The sequence below is a fragment of the Cebidichthys violaceus genome, unplaced genomic scaffold (genome assembly GCF_023349555.1).
Source record: "Cebidichthys violaceus isolate CVI_PGR_0920_01 unplaced genomic scaffold, fCebVio1.0.p SCAF_21, whole genome shotgun sequence".
Taxonomy (NCBI): domain Eukaryota; kingdom Metazoa; phylum Chordata; class Actinopteri; order Perciformes; family Stichaeidae; genus Cebidichthys; species Cebidichthys violaceus.
Genome location: NW_027176384.1, coordinates 4,753,110 through 4,768,299, shown reverse-complemented (window position 1 = coordinate 4,768,299; position 15,190 = coordinate 4,753,110). Strand labels below are relative to the sequence as shown.

General features: G+C 40.6%; 1 protein-coding gene across 5 annotated transcripts; it reads right to left on the bottom strand.

The window, feature by feature from the left end:
• Positions 1 to 9: 9 nt before the first annotated feature.
• On the bottom strand, positions 10 to 8,258 carry LOC137877244 (NXPE family member 3-like). 5 transcript variants are annotated; one of them, XM_068717028.1, is made up of 8 exons: positions 8,214 to 8,258; positions 7,843 to 8,003; positions 5,463 to 5,595; positions 4,225 to 4,668; positions 3,688 to 3,986; positions 1,993 to 2,063; positions 1,095 to 1,298; positions 10 to 1,012 (listed from the first exon to the last, which is right to left on the bottom strand). In XM_068717028.1, exons 3-8 carry the CDS (start codon positions 5,547 to 5,549, stop codon positions 459 to 461), a joined length of 1,659 nt encoding a protein of 552 aa, XP_068573129.1. In that variant the 5' UTR covers positions 5,550 to 5,595; positions 7,843 to 8,003; positions 8,214 to 8,258; the 3' UTR covers positions 10 to 458. The 5 variants fall into 5 exon arrangements, with proteins under 5 accessions (XP_068573129.1, XP_068573128.1, XP_068573132.1 ...); XM_068717027.1 differs by lacking the exon at positions 8,214 to 8,258 and having other exon boundaries at positions 7,843 to 8,170; XM_068717031.1 differs by lacking the exon at positions 8,214 to 8,258 and having other exon boundaries at positions 4,225 to 4,377; positions 7,843 to 8,170.
• Between the last annotated feature and the right edge of the window lie 6,932 nt (positions 8,259 to 15,190).

Sequence of the window (15,190 nt, the reverse complement as noted above, 5' to 3'; positions counted from 1 at the left end):
GCACAGTGCTACTATTACTTTGTATTTATTTAGAAGTTATCAAAATGTAAAAAAAGTGCTTGTGTTCACCTGATGACTGATTTCAACTTAAAATTACATTAGTTTTAGGCGGATACTTTGGTCTCTCGTGATTGGATAGCAAAAATCAAATCAGATGTCAGACTGCAGATGGAAACAGAGTGTGACGAGTTGAAAATTATGTATATCAGACAAAGATCGACACCTGCAATTTTGCGAGACAATCCCAAGACATGGGTCATGAAGTTGTATGTGTTGAGTGTGATCATTCAGCAGTTTGCAAGCAAGTGGGCTTGGAGCAGCTTTCAATCAAGTCCTGTTTCTTTTGCGTTCACTCAACATTGCCTGATGTTAAAAAAAAGTAGTTAGTCTACTCTGAGTATGGACTGCTTGAATGAAAAATGCACCCCCACTCCTCTCTCTCAACAAACACAATACATCTAGCTGCCTTTTACAGGACATATGTAAGACAATAGATGGTTTATCATATTCTTAATAATGGGAGGTGGTGGGTGGAGGTTATGCGGCAAGTGGTGGGCCAGGGTCATTTCCCAGGCATCGATCAGATGAACATTCAGTCCTTTGAACATGGCTCTGAGCACCTTGTTACACTGCAGCGAGTGCCAGTCACTGTTTGTTAGCGATACAAAAAGGTTTAAATCTTTGGGGTTCCCTGTCCGGATGACGACCAGCGTGTCTGGAGCCCTGTCCAGCAGCCGCACCACCGCCCTGCGGATGCTCTGCAGCCTCCTGATGTAGATCTCCATGGGGAAAGTGCCGAAGTGAGCCCAGATGCCAAAAATAACGACAGTGTTGGGGCCTCCGATTAAGCCATCTAGCTCATTAGCAATGTAACGAAGCTCGCTGGTCGAGACAACGACAATCCGGATTGGAGGGCCGTGGAAGCGGGACGTCAACAAGATGTTGTTTGCATAGTCCAAGGAGATGTACGGTCCAGCTTGCTTTGGGCTGTGCAAGTCAAACTCCTTAAGATCTGAAAATATGACAGGGGGAACACATTAAGCAGCAGTGGGAACAAATTCATCTGTTACCAGAAATCCCTGTGGATCAGCTACCTGGCAGAGCTGCGTTGAGGAATTCAAACCACTGCCTGACGGTGGAGTCTCCATTCATGTGGACCGCCTTGCCTTTCAGACACTGACTGATGGCAGACTCGTTGAATTCGCGGACTGTGGTGCCACCTAGTGCTCGCCACACACCCTGGTAGTAATAACCAGAGGGTCCAGACGTCACAGTTCTGCTCTTCACCTTTAGCTGACCTAAGAGGAAGTTAAAGAGTAAGGGTGGGGTTATCCCATGAAAAAACAAAACCAAGCTATAAAGGGATTGTATAAACATCCTAAGTACGTCTTACTCCTGAGAGACTGTAAACACTGCTAATAGGAAGAGCAACTCTCATGAACTTTTAGCCTAGTGCTCCATGCTCCCAGCACTATTTTGGGCTGAATACAGTTAATCTCTCTTCAGGACAACACCAGAAAAAAACTTTTTCCACATTTTTTTCTGACCATTACTCTCAGTGGACCTCAAGCAAGAACATTTTCATATTCTTTTCTGAACTTTTTTCTGACTTTTGTTTCATTTGGTGGATTCATACGAGGGAGCCACGTCAGATTCAGCAAACGCTCCTAACTTCAGATGACTGTAAATGACCAGCGTAAACATGATGAATGCTACCTGTACACAAATGAGCATTCATTATCATTATAAATTAGCACAAGTAACCCCAATAATACCATACAACACTAGATCAGAGATCCATAAAGAAAAGTCAGCAGCAGAATTAAAGGACCTGCTAAAGTCAAGGGATGGGGAACAATAAAGAATTCATTTATTGCCGTGTCATCTGAGGTTCACACTGTCACTGAAATAAAGAAGAAATGGTTCCATATAAAAAACCTCTCGCTCTAGTTAGTTTTAGTAATAAATATCAAATAACATGTTGTGCTCTACCTTCTTTTTGTGGCAACACGGTGACAGTAGCAGGTCCTGAAGCCTGAATGGAGACTTTCAAGTTAACACCCCTGAAGAAAAGCACACAGAGTAATTAATTAATTAATTACACTACAACATTAACAACATAAATACAAGAGGCGAAACATTTGAAATAATTTAATGAAATTAAAATTAGAAAAATCTAGCCCTAAAAAGAGAAACAACAAAAAACAGAACCCCTAAAAATCAATTTTGTGAATTAAAGCAGCACTAATTTATATAATTTTCAAATAAGCAATGGGTCCAATGACTGTGTAATGTGCAAGGTGCCACTCACAGTGGTGAACCCAGAGATAATGATTACTAGCTACAGAACGTTTTAGCATCTTTCAGTTCATATTTTTGGTTTTACTGCCAGCAAACTAAACTTTTGGTTGAGTCTCACTGTTCTCATTAACATATTTTATTTGATGCAGCAGGCAGATGCTTCATGCCGGAAAGCTGATTAACCAATTGACCCATTGGTTAGTCCTGCCAATCCAACGCAGACTGGTCAATCAAAGTGTAGCTTTGGCCAACTCTGACCAGGGTCTGACAACTATCCGGCTCTGCTCTATGAACTCTAATGCAATCCTTTCAGATTTACTTCATTTTCAGGCTAGTTTTGGGGATCTGGAGCTAGTCCTAGTTAAATGTTGTGGAATAGTGAAACTCGTTGCCTGGAGAAGTTGGAAGGAGATTTACGTTAAAACGTTACATTTCCATGCAAAAACCTGTGGCGCTAACATTAGCAGAGTAGCTAGCACATCATTAACTAGTGTTACAACTTCTTTGCTACGCTAGACACTCAAGGTTGCTTTTGTTTTTTTTAATGATTGTAACAGTGAATATACTTTGTTGTCTGTCTCGATCACTTTTCACTTTTACACTGTGATCTGTAGGTTTTTCACCTGTTTTCACTGCTGAATTACTTTGACATCCTGAATATATCCTTCAAACGCATGTCGTTTTTATTGTTTTTCCCAAAAATTGGATATTACATATTCAGTGAGTGCAGTTAGTGACAGTATGGAGCCCATACTGGTAGCTCTGACATTTTGACGGAGTATCAGCGGGGGGCAGGGCTAAATGAAGGGTGCACTAAAAACCACTAAACAGCAGGCAGACAATGTTAGCGACTAGCAGGTTGAACAAAGTGCCACATTTAGATTAAGGCAGATATTTCCCTCTGATGTTGGTGAAGACCAAAATACAGCTAAAAGGAGAAGAAATATTAGACACAAGACCAAATGAATGCTAATGTGTCTCCGGGTCAACTGGTATTAAATAGGCCAGTGTTTGCTTACATTTTAGCCATATCCACTTTACAAGGTGATCATATGTTAATAGCTTGGTGTGCTGCCTCCAAGTGGCAAAAAATAATAAGTGTGCATTTTAAAGTTTAGAAAAGACTTCATCCAAAATAAAATAACTTTACAATAATTCAATTTAAAATCAAACACAGCAAATGCTATCTAATGTTCCAAATGAAAGTCAACTAGTATGATTCAGACTGGTTTGTTTGATTTGCATTACCTTTAAAACATCTTTATATTCAATCTTAACTGCATGTAGTTACAAACTTCTGAAACATTCCACCAAGGCGATACATAGGTAACACTGGATGTACGTATTTAGAAGTCACACAAAATGCCAGTCTCTCTGCTCCCTCACCTTTGAAAGAGCTTATCCTCATTGGCATTGAGGAGGTTTTCTTTGGATCCTCCCATGTAGTGGTTGATCCTGGTATCACAGCTCAGGCTCTTTGGCTTGTAGCAGAACCACGGCTCGCCTGTACGAAGGTCAGTGTAGTTGCACTGCGGCTGCTGGGTTGGCCTTAGGCAGACGTCACAGAGGGTGGTTTCAGAGAGTGAGCCTGAACGGAAGAGGCTCTTGAAGTAAATCCTGTCGGGCTGTTCTCTGTTCAGCCTGTTCAGCACTGAGATGGCCTCACCAGGGTGAACCAGAGTCACCTGATTGGACAGAGAACCAGAGTTTTCACCAAGTCCAATCATGTTCAGTCATATCAGTAATACTACTTGAAGTGCCACACTTATAAAAGGTTCACGTCTTCAAGTCGTGAACCAGATTAATCTCAGACAATAATCTCTGGACAATTGTCTATTCACTTAAACCCTCCTCTGAACTAACTAAAGGTGGGCGGGGCTTCACGGACAATCAGTAAAAGAAATGTTTTAAACATCTCGGTACCTCAACTTGTGCGTCTCCTTCCCAGAGTAAAGAGAATACAGCAGAGTAGCTCCCATTCAGATGATCCACCACTTGCCCAACCACACCTGCTTCAAGCTTCAGGTTGTGCAGCCGGGCGAGTAGGAAGTCCCCCCCAGACTTCTTGGGACGACCCTGGAAGTCAGAGGTTTGTATCATAACCTCTAGCTGATCACCTACATGCCACTGTCTCCCTTTCCTCCCTGGGAGAATGGTGAAGGTGCTGTGAGCTGGATCACTGGTCTGCTCCAGGGAAATAGGAGCTGGCAGAAGTGGAGTTTCAGGCCAAGCAGTGGAATTTAGTATGAGGCGTTCCTCCAGAGCATCCTTAAGGGACAGTGGCTGGAAGGTGCAGAAGCTGCGATTCATGTCAGGGTCAGTGGAGACTCTCGGCATGATGATAGTGGATTTGACTTTAGGCTGAAACTGGCAGGGGGTCGAGAGAGACAGATGGTGTCAAAGATGCATCAAATAATTAACTAAATGCAGCAAAAGTGCAAAGACTGAAGATTTATCCCTCCCCAAAACTCAAAATGACTTTGGAGAGTTGATTTAAATGTATGTTTTCCACCCTTCTCAACTTCCGCCATGGCCCTTACTCTGTTGTCAATATTAACCCATGGAATTTAAATGTTCACAGTTTTCAAGGTCTTTTTAAATAAAATTCATACTTTGGGATATGTTGTGTCATTGGCCAAGAAGCACTACAGAGGATGTTTTATGCCCATTGGTTTAACATGACAGTGGAAGACTTTCATAGCTGAAAGATGTATTGAATTTTGAATGCATATTCAATGGATTGAACCACACTAACAGTACAAAAGGGACTATTAGTCGTTTCACAAACTCTCCCGATGAGAGAATTCAAGGCATTAAACCTCAAAGTCCTCCCTTCAGTGCCCAGCTGTTTTGAGGCATCTCATGGCTTTTTATAAACTATATATTTGCGACCCATTTCTTAAGATTTAGGTCTTCAGTAAGAATGAATGGGAAGCCAGTAGGTTGTCTAAAGTATAGAATACTGCCAGCTTTATCCTTTAACTGGAAGAGATGCAGGATTGAGAGTGATAACACCATTTAACTGCATTAACTTGCAACATAGACCATTACTGTAGCCGGGCTCCATTGGATTTGAAAATATCCAGAAAGAGTCTAATATCAAACATTTCAAACAGGGTCCACCCTTCAAACAGATCCCACTAAAACGTATACGTTCTCACCTCCAGATCGTCCATGTGCCATAGCACAAAGATTAAGACAAAGACAGCCAGAAAGAGGAGGAAGCTTAAACAAGCTTTGGCCTTCATGATTGGTGATCAGTCCTCATCTGTGGCCCGACCACTGTCTCTGGTCCTGTAATGGTAAATTTCTACTTAGTATATATTTATACTTAGTATATTGTGTAAATGCCTAAGCACTTGTACTTTTGCTCTGAACTCAGTACACCTTCACCCTTTGTGTTAACATACCTGCTCAAATGTATCTTGCTGTTGGGTAATGGAAATATATTCTTATAAGTATTTTATATTCTTATAAGTAAACTGTTTTATAACTTGTTTTCCAACAAGCTATCATAAGCTTGCATCATGTAACTTGTGATCCATGCAGCAGCTGACTGCCTGCACACATATCCTCTTCTTCTCTGTGTTGGATAACAAGTACTGTGTTAGTCTTATGTTTTGGTTATATCCATTGAATTAAAGCTGAAAGTCTACACTTCAACCACATATTGACTGCAGTTTCAAATCCATTGGAGTTTGGTAAAGAGGCAAAATTAGGAAAATTGTGCCACAGTCCAAGTACTTATGGCCCTGAATTCACACTTTCTATAAAATGTATGTATGTGTGTGTCTGTTGTTACACAGATAACGCACTTCTTAACTGTCACGGCCTGCACAGCCTGAAACAGGATGTTTCCCCACCCTTGATCACTCTCTCTATAACTCTGTAAGAATTGAACTCGGTAGCGCACACTTCTACAGACTCTTTGTGACTCTGTGTAACTGTGCCTCTTCTTGCAAGATTAAATACTTTTAAAAGACAAGTTCTGTTTGACGATATTCTATATTTAACTTTAAAAAGACTCAACAGCGGGTAAAATTATTTTGCACCACACCTTTGGCACCTTGTTATGCCAAAGAATATTATTTGTTAAAACTTAAACTCCATTGTGAAATCCTCTCCATACAAATATAGTAACACTGCCAGCTTTTCCTATTATTAAAGAAGCAGAGAAGGGGTTTTAAGGAAGTTCATTTCAACAACTTAAGTCAGTGTAAACCATCACAAATTCTGAATGTTATCCTTTTACTCTGTTGCAGTAATTTATAGTGGGGTTTATTCTTTATAAAAACACATAATTCAAATGATATGGAAATAAAAGATTGTATATTTGATTTAAACACATTTTAATGATTTATTATACGCTACCTACAGCTGGTGTTAGGAAGTCAAATAGCTCATAATTCATCACTAACATCTATTTATGTTGTTGTGAAAACATCTCCTCCATACAACTGGATTTAGTCAAGTTTAGTCAACACCACATTTTACGAGATTACATGTGAACACATCATGATAACGTTAGACTTTAACTTAAACCATCGTGCTTTTCTTTCTTCCACCTATTGTTTCGGCCACTTTCCCTTTCGATTTCCGTTAAATATTGCTTTTGGTTTATGATGCACTGAAGCTGACTGCAACATTAGTGCAGCTTTATTTAACATTTCCATCCCTTTGACAAATCCACACTCGGTGCCGGTACCGCGATAGAAACACGTCTGTTTGAATTCTGTACAATGTTCGTCGTGTTTATTTTGGGATGTCTGGTCTACCGTCTGAATGGCTGTTCTGTAAGATGGTTAATGATGAACTTGAATCTTAAAAAATGATTACCCTCGATGGTCTTGTGTCCTCTATCCACTGTAGATCTAACCTTATTGCCAGCATGTCCCCCCTGTATCATTTACTATTTTGACATTAAATTGTGGAACAATAAATGCTACTCCTACCTTGTCTGCCGAACTTCTTCAAAAATCGGTGGACCCGGAAATACAATAAGTGTGGCGACTGCCTATGAGTTTTTCCATTTTAAAAATGCAAAGTCTTATTTTGCATCAGGAAGTATCTACGGTGCTAACGCTGCCAATGTAACTGTTGGACTGACATTTAATTCAGCTAGGTTAAGTTCTGTTGCTTTAACTTCGATGTGTGTATACTGTACATTTTCAGATACTGCAGTATTGACCTTTGGGAAAATATAACACAATAATATATAATTCTTCTGCACAATGCATACTTCTATTTTAGGTACTTGAAGTATATCATGACGCTGATACTTTTGCCCGTTTAATTGCCTTTTATAGACTGATCATGTTTGTAACTCTATGTAATCGACAAAAGTATCCAGAAACTACAGTTGAGTAAATGTGATGGAGTACAAATGGAGTATAGCATGAAGCAGAAGTAGTAGAAGTAAAATACAGGTACCTCAAATTTGTACACATGTACAGTATATTCGAATGGTTACTGACAACATTTAGTTTTCATTATTAAATGAAAATTGAAATAAACTTAGTTGAAGAGTTTCATGTGTCTTACCGCAGCAGAGATTCATTGTATCACAGTGATACAACCTCAGTGTGATCCGTCACTTTATCCCTCTCTGGTTTACTGGAAGCTTTGTTCTCTCTGCTTGACTTCCAGGTTTTGTATTTAAGGGTGGGTACCACCCAGCACTGTATCCTGAATCTCCGTCGCAGCTTGAATCAAATAAACAACAGTAACTCAGGAAGTAAATTTCTTCAACACTGTGCCAAAAATATGGAAGCCCATTTCTACCAATGTGAGGAAAAAATACAGCTCCTTTTATAATGAGATACTATCTCATAATTTCTATTTACTATCTCATAATTTCGTAACTCCGTTACTTCGTTTCCCAAGTCTCTTAATTGCATCCCCGTTTCACTCACTTGGGTCCTTTCCTTGCGTCTTAGTACCTCCCACCAGGGATGCATGGAGGAAACCATGCGAGGAGAGAGGAACGAGGATATATGTTTTAAGACACATGAGACGTCCTTTCCTCAGTTGCGTCACGTGAAGCGACGTCTGTTTCTGATGACGGCGGCCGCTGATCACAGCTGTGATCAGTTGTCGATCGGCTTTAACAGCTGGAGAGACTTTTGAGAAGTTTGTGTCTGTTCACATGATCACTGTACTTAATAGTAACTACTAATACTAAAAACTAATAAAAACACACAGTTATCATCACTGTAGCGGTGTTTTCTTTGTCACCTCTTTAATAAACTGTGTCCTTTTTATGAGCGCACGATCGAGTTCTATGACAGAATGCGTTTGTCATATTTATGACTTATTTGCGTCTGTACGTTTTGAAATTGTGACTGTGACGTGATTATTAAATAACCCAGAATATGATTATGGTTTCTCTTAATTGATATAACTCATCAAACCCGCAGGAATGATCAGCCTCATGTGACTAAATGAAATGATGATACATTATGTAAAACGTGTTTCGTCTCTCCAGCTCTATATATTATATTATATCAGGGACGTGCGGTCAGGGGAGGCACCTGTCATCATGAAAAGTAAAAAACAAATAATGCTAAAATAAAATACATATTAATATTTCTCTACTGGTCTGTGCTATAAATGTAATTTCTATATGATTCCAATCATTTCAAGCATTTTTCAGTGTGGCTTTGTGGCACAAGGCAGTAATACTGCCTGTGCCAAAGCACACTGACTGTAATCCTGCAGGCTTATTATTCAGTGTGGCTTTGTGGCACAAGGCAGTAATACTGCCTGTGCCAAAGCACACTGACTGTAATCCTGCGGGCTTATTATTATTCAGTGTGGCTTTGTGGCACAAGGCAGTAATACTGCCTGTGCCAAAGCACACTGACTGTAATCCTGCGGGCTTATTATTATTCAGTGTGGCTTTGTGGCACAAGGCAGTAATACTGCCTGTGCCAAAGCACACTGACTGTAATCCTGCGAGCTTATTATTATTCAGTGTGGCTTTGTGGCACAAGGCAGTAATACTGCCTGTGCCAAAGCACACTGACTGTAATCCTGCGGGCTTATTGTTGGAATGCTGATTCAGCATTCCAAGTATTGTTCTTCGAATCTTTATTGTTGGAATGCTGATTCAGCATTCCAAGTATTGTTCTTCGAATCTTTATTCAACTATTTCTTCCATACGTATTTTGGCACTTAATAACTTCCACATTTCTTAAGCTACAGAAACCATTCAACTATATAAATGTTCAGCTTTTTCAGGAGAGGGGTGTTATTTCTCATAATTTTTCTAATCTTTCAACTTTTTGAATTATTAAGCTTTTTGCAACTTATTTTTTGAATGGGATGTCTATGGAGAATATTTTTAAATCCTCTTAAACTTGTTCAACTTTCAGATCCTTCTACTTCCTCATACTTTCAGCTACATACACCATTTAAACTTTCAAATGTTGAGAAAACCCTGACCAATGATTGTATGTTATAATCATTTTGATATCTTTTACACTTTTTGAATAGTAGCATTTTTGCTTTCATGTGTTTTTCAGTCCTTTTCTGCTTTTATAATGGGTGTGTATTGCGCAGTTTAGAGTGCGTGATGTCACCGCTAGAGTGAAGAGAAGCCTGAGATTCCTGTGAAAAAAATATTTGTCTTTTGCGACTGACTCCTCAATTTTCACTCTACATGCATAATTTGTGGATGGAAACGTAGCTAATCTTGTCCTTGTCGTAGACATATGACTTTGGAATCCCACAGGTTTACACATTTGGCTCAAAAGCCTTTACTTGAGAGGAAAACCAACTTTCTCCTCCATAGACCCCAATGTTAAAACGTACTTCAAAAAAGTCTTGCACAGACAACCGTACCCCATTTCTAAATCGCCATTGAAGCCACTTTTTTTTATGCTACAGATCCAATATTCGCATGATCTGTTCTTCAAGTCATCCTTGCACTTCAGTCTTAATATCGGAGCAATAGGGGCTATGGTTATGGGAGTTTTGTGGTTTTGTTTGACAGGTGTTTTCCAGTTTTTTTCTCATGAAAAGGCGGCAGGCTCACAGGTGTTCGTGCTTGAGCTAATTACTAATGTTTATAAACACACAGACTCACAGACTCTCCAACTGCTCCAACTGCTCCAACTGCGTCACCATGGGAACCAATGACACACACACACACACACACACACACACACACTCTCTCTCTTTCTCTGTCTGTCTGTCTCTCTCTACACACTCAGTACATATAACTGTCTGTCTGCCTGTCTCACTCACTCACTCACTCCATATAACTGTCTGTCTGCCTGTCTCTCTCTCCAAATCACTCAGTCAATGTAACTGTCTGTCTGCCTGTCTCTCTCTCCCACACAGTCAGTCCATCTGACTGTCTGTCTGCCCGTCTCTCTCCCACTCACTCAGTACATATAACTGTCTGTCTGCTCTTCTCACTCAATCCAGATGACTGTCTGTCCACCTGTCTCACTCACTCAGTTCATATAACTGTCTGTTTGCCTGTCTCACTCACTCACTCACTCAGTTCATATAACTGTCTGTCTGCCTGTCTCTCTCTCCCACACACTCAATCCATCTGTCTGTCTGTCTGCCTGTCTCTCTCTCCAAATCACTCAGTACATATAACTGTCTGTCTGCCTGTCTCACTCACTCAGTACAAATAACTGTCTGTCTTTCTCACTCTCTCACACTCATTCATTCAGTTTCTCTATCTCTGTCTTCCTGTCATTCTGTGTTTCTCTCTCTGTCTTTCTTTCTGTCTCTCCCTCTCTCCCTCTGGCTCTCTCTCTGCTACCACTACTGCTGCTATTCATGCTACTACCAGAATCAATACTGCTTCAGCTATTAGTACGATTGCTACTAGTACTAATACTACTGCTATTACTGCTACTTCAAATACTGCCATTACTGTTACTCATACTACTACTTCTTCTACTACTACTACTGTTATATTAAATACAACAACCAATACTACAGCTATTACTACGACTACTTCTACTACTTCTTCTAATTACTAATACTTCTACTACTAATAATACTTCTACTACAACTACAACTTCTACTACTACTTTAAATATCTCTATTGCTACTAATACTTCTACTTCAAACAATACTTCTACTACAACTACAACTTCTACTACTACTAAAAATATCACTACTACTACACATTGTTTAAGCCACAGAAACCATTCAAATATCAAAATTTTCAGCTCTTTCAGGAGAGGGTGATATGACTTTTCATATTTATAATCTTTACATTTTTGAATTATTAAGCTTTTTGCAATTTGTTTTGAATAAGATATCTATGGGGAAAATCTTCAAATCCTGTTAAACTTCTTCAACTTTCAAAGCCTTCTTCTTTCTCATATTTTCAGCTACTGACACCATAGTTAGACGTGTCAACTAAAAGGGTTTTCAGCAGTGCAGCGTAAATGCTTTCGAGCTTCAACATTTTTCAGATCGGTAGTCTCTCATTTCTGTATTTTCAGCAATGTTTTTGCAATTCATTTCAGCTTTCAGCTTTCAGCATTCCAACGCATTTTCAGCAGGAAATGCATTTTCTAGTTCAGTGTGGCTTTGTGGCACAAGGCAGTAATACTGCCTGTGCCAAAGCACACTGACTGTAATCCTGCGGGCTTATTATTCTTATTCTCCATCTTCCACATCAGAGTTTGCCGCGAAACTTGCCCCACAGCGTTGCCAACACCTGCTCAAAAAGTAATTCAACACGTGCGGCTTGATCGGGAATCGTGAGCTATGACCTTTATAAGAAATTCGTCCAGCGGTTTCCCCGAAAATCGCGATCTACGATGAAAAATCGGCCCATTGACTTGAATGGGATTTCGGCGTGAAGAAAGCAAAAAAAACACTTAACTTTGGACCCATATTGACCAGCCATACTTTAACGTAGAAACATGATTCAAAGTTTAAAACGTAGACAAATTGATCGACGTTATTGAGCCAAATGGACATTTAGCTAGCTAGCATAGTTTTCATGAAGTCACCAATTTAGTTTCAGCAAAACTTTGGGTCTGTTTCAGATTTTATAATGGGTGTGTATTGCGCAGCTCGTTAAGTGCTAGTGTGATGACATCACGGTCAGAGTGGAGCAGAGCAGGAAAAAGTTCTGTGATTTTTCCAAACAAATTGCTCCCATTCCCACAATTTTTACTCTTTATACACCATTTTTTGGCCAAAAAGCTTGGAAATGTTGTGCTGGTCGCAACAAAGTGTCTATGGAATCCAACGGACTTACACATTTGGCTCAAACAGCCGTGGAGCGACATGAATTCCAACCGACTGCCCCATTAGACCCCATGTTAAATCAGAAAAGAAATTTGTCAAAGAAAGCAGACGGTACCAGTTTTGTAACTTGCGCTGGCGCTCACATTTATAACACTATAATCATAAAAAACATACCAGGGCGTTCGGCAGAGTCTTATCTCTCTCACGGTGCACTTATTTTATTGATTGGACCCATGGTTTTGGTATAAAGTGCATTTGTTTGACAGGTGTTTTCCAGTGTTTTCTCATGAAAAGTCTGCCAAGCTCACAGGTGTTCTTAATTCAGCTAATTACTGATGTTTATAAACAAACAGACTCACAGACTCTCCAGGCCCTGCGTCGTCACCATGGCAACCAGTGACACGCACGCACGCGCTCTCTCTCTCTCTGTCTGTCTGCCTGTCTCTACACAGAAGGATTTACAAATAAATGTGACTCACAAATGCACGCAGAACAAATATATTTCTGCATTTGTATGTATTTGTGTGTGGATGTTTTCTATTTGTTTGTGGATTTGTGTGTATTTGTTTGTGGATCTCTTCACATTTGTTGGTGGGTTTTTTGAGACTCCCCTGCCTGGCCGGATTCACAAATACGTTTTTTTTAACATGGACCTATCTGTAGCCAATCAGATGTCAGCCTCATTTTCAAGCAATCACATGAGCGCAGCTCCCCCCTCCCCTCCCCACGAGGCTGCCAGCTGTGTTCACACCGAACGCAGGGCGAATTATTCGCGTGATGAGATTACATACAAAGTCTTTGCACAGACGCTATGAGACTGCAGTGACGCGAATTTTGCGCGGCGCGTTTGGGGCGACGCGTTTGGAGCGTTTGGGGCGACGCGTTTGGGGCGTTTGGAGCAACGCGTTTGAAGCGACGCGTTTGGGGCGTTTGGAGCGACGCGTTTGGGGCGTTAAGTTTGGGGCGACGCGTTTGGGGCGTTAAGTTTGGGGCGACGCGTTTAAGGCGTCGCGTTTGAGGCGTTTGGAGCGCCGCGTTTGGGGCGATGCGTTTGAAGCGACGAGGTTGGCGCGATGTTCCTCCTGTCATCACTGACGTCCTGTTGTTGTTGAATCAGGAAGTACAAACTGTAGCCGTCTGTGTTCACCCAGAGCTCTACGCAGGGACGTGCGGTCAGGGTGTGATGATGAAATGTAAAAAACAAATAATGCTAAAATAAAATAAATATTAATATTTCTCTACTGATCTGCACTATAAATGTAATTTCTGTATTATTCCAAACATTTTTATAATCAAAATCTCTGAATTAGCGCATGTCCTGTTCAAACAAAGAGGAGACAGTGAGGTGAGGCAGTGACCAGCTGTTCCTCACCTCAGACTGTGAATCCCTCACAAACTGGGTTGAGCGCGTGCCTTTTGCTGTCTCATTCCTGCACACACTGTAATATTTGTAGACACTTTCATTATATGTCCTTTCTTTCCATATAATAGGTACTGTATTTCACGTCTGTGTAGAACATATTTAGTGTTGCTGATCTGACATTAAGGGGAGGCAAACACTACTCTGCCTCAATGAAGGGGGCGTGCGAGAGCCCAAGGCTCAGGTTTATCGCGTCAATTAACACAGAGCAGATCGACCCAGGCAGGAAGTCAGACACCGATAAGGGATAGAGCATCCGGTAAGTTTTCAAAATAAAAGCGTCAGCTTTAACTTGGTTTAACTTTTTCAAGAGTATGAATCTAAAATGCAGAAAAGAGAGAAGCATTATCTCAATCGAACCTCAACGATACTACCGGTAACATCAGCGTGTATATATATATAGTGCGACGTCTTCGGGCAGTAGAAGCCACACTGTCAAAATTTCTTGCGAAATTTTCTAGTTATAATCAAAATCGCTGAATTAGCGCATGTCCTGTTTAAACAGAGAAGACAGGTGAGGTGAGGCAGTGACGAGGTGTTCGTCACCTCAGATTGTGAATCCCTCACTAACTGGGTTGAGCGCGTGCCTTTTGCTTTCTCATTGTTTGTCACCACTGTAACATTTGTTGACACTAAATAGGTAATGTATTTCACGTATGTGTAGAACATATTTTGTGTTGCTGATCTGACATTAAACCGCAGTGAAAAAGCACAGAGAGGCAAACAGTACCTCTGCCTCAAAGAAGAGGGCGTGCGAGAGCCCACAGGTCGGGTTTATGCTTGTTCTGTCGTTGCTCTTCTTCTACACTTTTCTTCTTCTTATATTTTGCTTTGACCACAAAAATGTAAGATTATATATCCAAGCTTAAAAATGTCTCAAAAAACAGGGAAATATGAACAAATCAACAGCAATTCAACGTCGGACAGGTAAAGTAACCTTTTATGTGTTTGTTGTTCTCTTTATACATCCGTGGTTGTTACACAGATTATCGCGGAATCTCACGATTTTCGCGGGTGGCGCCCGCGAGCGCTCCGCTTCTGAAACGCTCCTGGTGGGGCAGGTCGTTGGGGCAGATCGCGACGCACACGCTCACGGTGGAATCAAATATGTACCTTACCTATGTGTGTGTAAATAATGCTGATATGAAATATGAACAACAACCAGTAGTCAATGTGCAAGCTGCCAATTGAATGGTAATTTAAACTACTCTTTTAGGTTCATATATTTGTAAATCTGAT